Source organism: Helianthus annuus, chromosome 8, assembly GCF_002127325.2.
Source record: "Helianthus annuus cultivar XRQ/B chromosome 8, HanXRQr2.0-SUNRISE, whole genome shotgun sequence".
Lineage (NCBI taxonomy): Eukaryota > Viridiplantae > Streptophyta > Magnoliopsida > Asterales > Asteraceae > Helianthus > Helianthus annuus.
In genome coordinates, this window is record NC_035440.2 from 32269241 (window position 1) to 32278670 (window position 9430).

The 9430-nt window shown below is 35.5% G+C and overlaps 1 protein-coding gene across 1 annotated transcript; it reads right to left on the bottom strand.

The window, feature by feature from the left end:
- Positions 1–1128: 1128 nt before the first annotated feature.
- On the bottom strand, positions 1129–9032 carry LOC110916649 (WAT1-related protein At2g39510). Its single transcript, XM_022161349.2, has 7 exons — positions 8878–9032; positions 8734–8796; positions 6659–6775; positions 6042–6285; positions 3935–4096; positions 2629–2780; positions 1129–1549 (listed from the first exon to the last, which is right to left on the bottom strand). Exons 1-7 carry the CDS (start codon positions 9027–9029, stop codon positions 1360–1362), a joined length of 1080 nt encoding a protein of 359 aa, XP_022017041.2. The 5' UTR covers positions 9030–9032; the 3' UTR covers positions 1129–1359.
- Positions 9033–9430: the final 398 nt, after the last annotated feature.

A 9430-nucleotide genomic window follows, 5' to 3' on the forward strand; every position in this document is an offset into this window, starting at 1 on the left:
CAAACAACGAAAACGAAAGAATACAAGTCTGATAACGAATTCAAGATGAACGACTTGCACGAAAATCAAACATAAGGTCGAGACTCGAACACAGAACCGAACATCATATAGAGATTTGCACCGAGCGCAAATGTGTGAGTTCATGTTTTCCCCTTTTATTTAAATGTTTATTGTTTTAAACTTTCGGGGATGTATAGATGTTACAATTGGTATGATTATAAAAAATGAAAATATTTAGATCACATGCGGATGAAGATTAAACGAAGGGGGCATTAATGTAAAAACAAGTATCGAGGAACGAAAGTGATAGATCTATTGGGTTTTGGCGAACCCCACTCTTAACGGCAACTGTAACAGATCGTTAAGAGTGCTTTTGTGTCTAAAACAAGTGTCTCAGACACAATTTATCGTCATGGTTTGGTTGCCTCCTATTCGGCATACAGATTAGTGTCCTTGAAAAACATTAATGATCTTACAAGTTTCTTTTATACCAATTTAAATCTATCAAATATTTTGAAGAATTATGTGACACAAACTTAATATATGAATTCACCAGCTTTTGTTGACGTTTTTCAAAACTAACATATATTATAAGTAATTAGTGGACGACTTTGGAAAACATGTCCGTGTTGTTGTCGAGAATTCCAACTTTTAGATGTCATCCTGTTTTAATTATCATGTTTTGTAAACTTGTGTTAAACTTTAAACAATGTTGTTAAAGTTGTAGTTTACCTTTGAAACAAGTTGTTGGATTGTAAATTATGGTTTTAAATAAATATATGGATGAACATCTTATCATGGTTTAAATGTGTTGTTTACTTGATTGAATGTAACGATTACCGCTCTGGCCACACCTCGTGACGCTTCGGCAATATCGAAAAACTGGGGTGTGACAAGTAGACATAAGAACAATTAACAGAATTATCACACAATTGAGCAAGCTCGCCGTCGGAAAGAGTGTTGAACAAAGGATCAACTAATCGTTGGAAAGAGTGTTGAACAAAGAATCAACTAATCGCAGAAGCTGGATAGCTCTGTTGAATCAATTTATGAGATAAGAGTAGAAGTTTAACAACTACTAGAGACTTTATTCAATACTTGAAAGGCCTTTGAAAAGGCTGCATACAACTCATCGAAAACAGGAGACTAAATGAAACAGTTCAGCTAACAAATTTATTAAAGTGGAATATTAAACTTAACAAAACAAAAGGCTGGACTTGTTTATGGACTCGGTAAACCCACGAGCAACTTCCAACGGTAACCCATCTCAATAGTCATGGTGATTTTGTCTTCATTCTCTCTCTATATAAAAGGTGATCGGTAAACAACATAAACACATATATACAGCATGATGATTCCTTAAACAAATTCAAGACCACTAGACGTTTTTTCACAAGATTCAACGACATTGTGTTTTAACGTCAATGCCTTTATGCCATCATAGTCTTGTTGATTTATTGACAATTCTTGATCTTGTTGGTTTGTATCCTTGCTCTTGCCCCATAGGACCAGATATAAGCCAATAACTATAACTACCGCTCCAAGAACACTATAATAAAATTAAAAATTCTTATCAAATTTATTTCCTACAAAACGAGGGGCAGAAATACTTCAGGAGTCCACTTTAGAAGTTGTGATTTTTGCATATACGGTCATGCTTTCATCTCATTGAAAAACAACAATATATATTTTTCTTTTGTGTTTTCTAATACATTTTACTCCATATATGCACCATGCACAACAATGTTGCAGATGAGTATGCTCTAGTGTTACATACATGCCAACATGATGTTTAACAAAACTTGACTCGACTTAATATACATTTTAGATCGTTTGATATCCCTTCTTGACATAGTCTTGCCTTTGGCTCAAATAATGTCCAAGGCCAATAAACCGAGAACTTGAATAGCTCAAAAACTTACGGAAATTATGTTTGATAAAACATGGTAAATGTAGAAGCTCAGATATAGGGTTTCAAAAACTTGCTATTTAATACTTGGGCTTAAAAACAAGAAGCCACGCATCACCATAGGTTTCAATCTCATTTTGTACATGAACTTGAATTCGATAAAATTCAATACAACTTCATAAAAATGTAATTTATTTCCTACTATAATGTTTTCCAACTGGAAAAATTACAAGTTTTGTACTTTATCTTTATACCACTTTTCAGGTGGTGTCCTTTTTAACGTATGTTGACAGGCGGTGTTTTTTACTAGGTATTTTGTTGCAAGTTTAGTCCTTTACACCCAACCTAGTTAAAAAACCCTGTTAATTGTTGGGTGTAAAGGACTAAACTTGCAACAAAATACCTAGGTAAATGACTAAACTTGCAACAAAGTACCTTAAAGGACACCGTCTGTCAACAATTAACAGGGTTTTTTAACTGGGTTGGGTGTAAAGGACTAAACTTGCAACAAAATACCTAGTAAAGGACACCGCCTGTCAACATTCGTTAAAAAGGATACCGTCTGAAAAGTGGTATAATGATAAAGGACAAAACTTGTAATTTTTCCTTAAGATAATGTAAAGTAATTGAACTGTAATCTTAATATGTTTTAGCCTTATAACTTGATACAAAATGTAATCTTAAGAAAGAAAGTAATCAAACAACATCGTGAAATGTACCTTCCCATGTTTAGTTTCTCAGCTAAAATGGAAGATCCTAAAATGGCAATAATAACCATCCCAAGAGGGTTGAACGCAGTCACAAAAACTGGTCCTCTCTCCTGCATTACCACTCCAGAAATGTAATATGCGCTGCCAGAACAGATAATGCCCTATATCCACACCATGTGAAAAAAAGTTGTCAGATATAAGGAAAAAGCTGACATCTCAAATAATTTTTGTTTACAACATATAAGGGTGTAAGGGGCACTCCCCTAAGAGGGGAGTCCCTTCTCTTACGCATAACCAATCCTCGTGTGCCACGTCAACTCCTCTCTTAAACTCCACTAACACCCTAAATTGATGGTGGCACTCCCCTCTTAGGTGACTTGGTTTTTATTAAAAAAAAAAAAAGTTTTGATTGGTCCACTCATCCTCTCTCCTCCCCCTCTCCTCGGTGAAGCCCCACCGCTTTCCTCCCTCTCTCTACCTCACCGCCTTGATGGCGGTGTCTCCCCTAATCGGCAAGAGGGGTCCCCGAAGGAAGTCCCCGCAGGTGCCCCACACCCTAACTCAATTCTTCACATTTTTGTGGGTATATCTACAGAAACATGCATGGAGAAATGTGTCATGACAATATAATCTTTTAATATTTACATTTAATATGCGAAAACCAGATTAAAAAATCCACACTTATAAGTGCCAAACAATTCTTAAATTTCATGTTTTGACCGTAAGAAAGTTTATTGAATATGGTGTACTAATAAACAGATAATTTACATCGAGATAGTTGGTAAACGGGCAACAAGCTGCGCCGCTACCCCTTTTTGAATAGCAAAACTAAGCCTTTTAAAAACTACGTCCATAGATCTCGGGGTCATAACATTACTATGCATGACCCTTTGAATATCAAACTTTCAAATCTTCATGTTTTTTCAGCCGGATTTTTTCAACTTTTAAATTGCAATTTTTCACGCAGTGTGAAAGATATATATAGTTGGATAACCATCTAATAGATTAATCCAATAAATAAAACCATTTGGGTTATTGATTAGATCATCTAGAGCATAATTAAGATGATAATCAAGGTTGTGCTTTAAGCTCATTAGCAACGGGCGTACGTAGCCCTCATTGTGCTTAAGTGGTAATGAAATATTCCGGCGGTGAGATAAAAGTTTATTCTTTGAATTTATTCTTGTGAGATATACTGCTGACTTTATTCTTTGAGTTTAGATTAATCAACGCTATCACAATAGATGATATATTAATGTCGATCAGTCAAATTTCGGATGAGTACGAAGGGGGAAAATTGTTATTTTTTTCTTACACTGTAAATTGCCGCAAATAATTTGACATCCCAGTCAATTGACCAGATTGAGGCATTGGCCCCCTCGGCCACAACTGCAAGTATAGACCCTTCCAATGCGCCAATCATACACACGAGGGTTGTGAGAGATAGCTCAGCCGGGTACGACTTCAATGCAATTGCCTTTTTTTGCACCAAACAAACAAAGTTAATTAGAATCTTTTGTTGCTGAAATTTAGGTGCTAATATTACCTAAACATATTTTCATTTTTATAGTTATGTCTTTTAGGTATGCAATACATCAAGGAAAATTAGTGATGGAAATATGGTTATGGGAGACATTAATTTGAATTGTGCAAAAGGCCACCTATATAGAACTCGATGTTAGCCTTTTCATTTGAAGGGGTATGGTCCCAAAAAGTCGCGCAAACCTCATAAAAGGTTGCACGTGAGACCATACTCCTTAGCATAACAACTTGATAATAACAACCTCGCGCAGCTCACATCACATTATGACTTACCCCGCGCGAGGAAGAGCACATAATAAACTCAGACAACACTTAGCATAAAAACAATGGTATAAATGGGCACACTAGCGCCGCGCGGGTTGGTTGCCATCAAACAAAATCCTCTCCATTGGAAGACGCGCTGTTACCTACAGAGGTACACAGGGTACAAGTGGCAGTAAAAAGAGCCAATGAGCGTCCAGCAGGCTCTGTTCAATCGTGCGCCACGATCCCCTGACGATAAGTACACAAGGACGCCTATATGGCACCAATCAAGAGGCGGGGACAACTGTCCCACGATCTCCACTTGTCTGCTGATGACAGAAGGACAACAAGGCCGACAACAATGACACGTGGCTCCAATCAAGGTGCGCCAGCACCGATGAGCATCTAGAAGCCACTAAGCGGTCGAGGCCAGCGAGGCAAAGAGCATATTCGTTGTTGTCCGTTTCTGGCCCAAGGCCCATCAGCCCATAACCCCTCACACCTCTCCGGCTATAAATAGAGACCTTAGTTCACAGGTTAAACATTCTATTCTCTTGGCTCTGACTCTTTACACTTAATTACTCTCAAAGCAGTCGCTTATTCTCACGCCGGAGCCTGGTTAAGAGGGAAACCCCCACATTCCCCTCTTAACGAGTAACGGTGTTCTGTTTTGCAGGTTAAGATTACCAAGTCGGAGCTTAAATATCTTTAAGAAGATTAACCAACATGAAAGGAACATAAACCAATCTAATTAACTCTCTAATTAGATCATTGTTTCTTCATCATTCGAGATATATAGGAAAACGTACAAGACTTGGGCCAAGTCTGCAAACCTTTACTAGAAAACTGGGTATTTGCGAATGCCTTTTTGGTTGCAAATGATGTTTTGCAACGCATTTGCGACTGTAGTGGCAGTCGAAATAACCTATGTAGGTTATCCTACTTTGCGACCCATTTTAGCGACTGCTAGTTACCTACGCAAAACTCATTAGGAAGCAATAGTAACATGGCTCAAATTTTTTATTTGTAGCAAGTTAGAGAAGTAGCAAGTACTTCAAAAAAATAAAGATGTAAAACGAGGTTGTTCGAACTAATGCAAACCCTGACAACGATTTGAAAAGACCGCTAAGGTGTCAAGAAAACTTAGCTTGATTTTGTTGGTCAAACAAGCAAACTCCTAACTTCTTTCAGGTTATTGTTGGCTTGTGTTTGCTGGCTGTCAAAAGAGTGGCCTCCACATTTTGTCCTTATCCAAGTTCGTTTGACATAGCAGCGACTCAAGATATCAACATTGTTAAATTATTTTTGAGTTCACATATAGGTGTAGTGAACTCTCTTTTTTTTAACAACTTTTACAAAAATGATGTACTTTTCCTCGCATCTCTAAACCACCTACAAACCTAAAATAATTCGACGGAATACTTGATGACGATTTTTGTTTTAGTATCCAGATTAAAATAATCCTGTTGCGCATGCATGAAATCACATATCACAAATGACTAGAAAATATTTTCATGGCTGCTTTTCACGTAAAAATTTATATACCTGACTACTTTAATTGCCGTATTCCATATATGATTTACATATTTACTCTGCAAATGTGTGTATTTTACTTGAATTTTGATTGTAAAACTTACTTGGACGATGACAAAACCAGCCCAAGAAAAGCAACCGGAGGTGATCATGAGAGATCCTTTAATCTGATCATGAGTACTGACACTGTTAACAGAAGTTTGATGATGAAGATTATGTTGATTTGTCCATGGAAATTGAATTGCAGGGCCTCTTATTAGTGTCATTATCATGGCTCCTCCAATTGTCACTAATGTCCCTATGATCTTCCCTTGGCTATGTAAGCTCTTTAACTTCACTATCTCAAGTCTACCAAAATATAAAAAAGTCAAAAAACCAATGGTCCGGCAAATTGTCATATGCTTCTTTTTTTTTTAACAATAAAAGAACTTCATCATATGGTAATTTCCGGTTTTATACACTCAACAAAGTAACTCAAAAGAAGACATATGTTTTAAGATTTAATCACCAGAAAACTGTATCTTTTTGTCACAGAATTGTATGAAGAGTGCTGGAGAGTTGGTGCATCCGGCTAATGTTTTCGATAATTTGAATCTTGACGGCATTTAGAGTTCATAAAATTCGATTCGCTATTATCAATTCGCCTCTAGCTCACACAAAATGTATACTGAAGTATAATATAATTTAAGCAACAAGCAGCTTAAGTAAGAAACAAGAATACCTAAAGATCCAAGCCATAACAAAGGTAATGGCTGGAACAATGTTGTACATAGCCGTCGCAAAAGTTGCCGTTGTAAATTTCATTCCAGCAATGAACAAGTTCTGGTCTAACACTGGCCTGTACGTTATTCATAATTTCGATCATTATCATTGGAGAATAATACACAAAAACTTGTTTTCAGTTTGTTATGAAGTAGTCATCATTGATGCAAATATGTTACACACACATGCACTAGTACAAAACCATTTTGTTATGAAGTAGATATCTTACACACGTACACATGCACTAGTACAACAAGTCGTCTCTATAGGGCTTAAATGTTTTTTTTTTATTTTTTAAAGAGAACCTATAGAGACGACATATCGTCTCTATAGGGTTAAAAAAATATTAGAATAAACATTTCTTTTATTTAGTAAATATTAAGTTTGATTTTTAATTTTTTTTTTGCACAAACTTGTAGGGACGATATGTCGTCTCTACAAACTATTCTATAGCAACGACACCTATAGAGACGACTTTTGAAACCTATAGGGACGAGGCTGTAGAGACAAATTTTATAAAGACGATATGTCGTCTCTATAGGTGAAAAAGGCCTATAGAGACAACATGTCCTCTCTATAAGCTGAAAAAAGGTCCTCTCTATAAGGTTTTTTTCTTGTAGTGAATTTTGGTGGTGTTTAAGAATACAAAGCACCAAATAACAAGAAAATAAACACATCACTAAATGCTTAAAAGTTATACAACACCATTAAATTGATTTTTTGAGGGTCAACTTGTTAGTAGCATCATTAAATTGATTTTTTTAGGGTGAAGTTGTTAATAGCACCAACAAAGTGAACCAATCAAAACATTTTGTTAGGCATCACATGGATCATGATCCTACGGTTTTCAGTTGGTCTCATCATATTCAATCAATGGATCAAATCAAGCCTCCAAAAACACAACCTTTATACCCACATATATACAGTCATAATGTTAAAATCAAAATCTTTTTTAGAGACAGAAAAATGTTAAGGAGGAGCAAAGCATCACCGGAAAGTTTTCTGGAACGGCTTCCACAATATCAAGAAACCGGCGATGTGGCGTAAAGCGTATCAATGGCCTTATCTACGAAGAGACACGAGATTTTTGAAGATCTCTCTTGATGATTTTATACGTGATGCCATCAAATACACCGAAGATACTCGCGGGAAAACTATTACGGCAATGGACGTCATTTATGCTTTGAAGGATGTACAATTATACACTATGTTGATTTGGTTTGATTGTATGCGTTTAAATTGTTATTTTAGGAAATGGCTTTATAGAAATCATGTTTCTATGTCATTATTTGTAGCTTCCCATGAATATGTAATTTTATTTCTTTGTTCTTGTAGTTATTATACTTTTATTTTGTATTGTTTTTTTTTATTTGCCTTTATATTATATCTTGGATGTTTTATAAAAAAAATAAAACTAAAAAACATTTGTTCAAGTAATGCATATTTTTACGGACCCGTTCATAATAGAAAATCTATCGCCAATAACCTTTTTATATTTTATTTTTTAAAAATATAAAGATAACCCAAGTGAACCAATCAAAGCAGTGTCAAAAAATTTTGATAGTCTAGTAGTGGATTAAATGGTGGTAAATGTATATTGACACGTGTTAGAGACTTATGGTTTCTATTATTGATTTTTTGGTGGTGTGTTTAGAGATTTAATAGTGGACTAATTTGGTTTTTATTATTGATTTTTTGATGGTGTTTAGAGATTTAATGGAGGACTGATTTGGTTTCTATTATTGATTTTTTGGTGGTGTGTTTAAAGATTTAATGGTGCTCTTATTGAGCAGCACCAACAAATCTCATTTGATGGTGTATTTGTTGATGCTCTCTTAAGAAGCTCTTAATCTTAGCACCAAAAAACTGCTTTTGTACTAGTGATGGTACATTTTACAACAATTAGAATTTGGACATTATGGGTACATCATAATACCATGAAAAAAATCACAATTTTACGTAATTCTTTCAGTGTTTAGTGTTTTCTTTTCGCTTCCGTTTTTAAAATAGCAATATAGAATACCGAATACATACTCTAGTAATCCCAGCAGCATAATCTTAAGGAAGATGGAAATCGTCATCTTTGGCCGAACTTTCCTGTTTGCACCAAAAAACAATGAACAAACAAATGATAACAAGAAATAAAACTACAGATTCATATGACATGAAGAAACCGACCTTTCTAGGAAGAAAGCTAAAGGACCAAAGAAGAGAGCCGCAATGGCATTTCGGTAAACAGCAAAAATGTAATGATTCAAGCCTTTGTTTAAGGCAGATTTAACAACTAAATTTTTCACAGCATACGAAGTTTGCAAGAAAACCATGAACATAAAAGGCTTTGTACAGACATATACCCTTTTAAACCACTCTTTAGGCATGTTGGTTTTCGGGTTATGTTTTGTTTGATATTGCAAATGGTTTGTAGTGGTATTTATAGACAAGGGATTTGGTTGAACGTCAAAAAGTTTGATATCTAACGTCTCATTATGTCAAAAGAACTAATTCTCTGTTTCATTATGTATGAGTGTTGTCATATTTTGGGATAAATGTTTTAAGTGTAGGGAATTATGTGATGAAATATGTTTATAGCAATTGTTGATTCTGTAGGTCCCTTTTCGCGGAGAATTACGAACCTAAACCTTGTTATACAAACCTACTAGCGAGTGCGGAATCCAAGCTAGCAAGCAAACCGAGTTAGTAGCAAGTAGAGAAACAAACACACAAAGATTCA

What these genes read in the sequence shown, in the direction of transcription:
- LOC110916649 (XM_022161349.2), bottom strand. Translation starts at nt 9,029, where the DNA reads ATGTTCATGGTTTTCTTGCAAACTTCGTATGCTGTGAAAAATTTAGTT. An exon ending in ATGCTGCTGGGATTACTAGA is followed by an intron (nt 6,776 to 8,733) that starts GTATGTATTCGG and finishes AATAACGTACAG; the next exon opens with GCCAGTGTTAGACCAGAACT. An exon ending in GTTATGGCTTGGATCTTTAG is followed by an intron (nt 6,286 to 6,658) that starts GTATTCTTGTTT and finishes ATATTTTGGTAG; the next exon opens with ACTTGAGATAGTGAAGTTAA.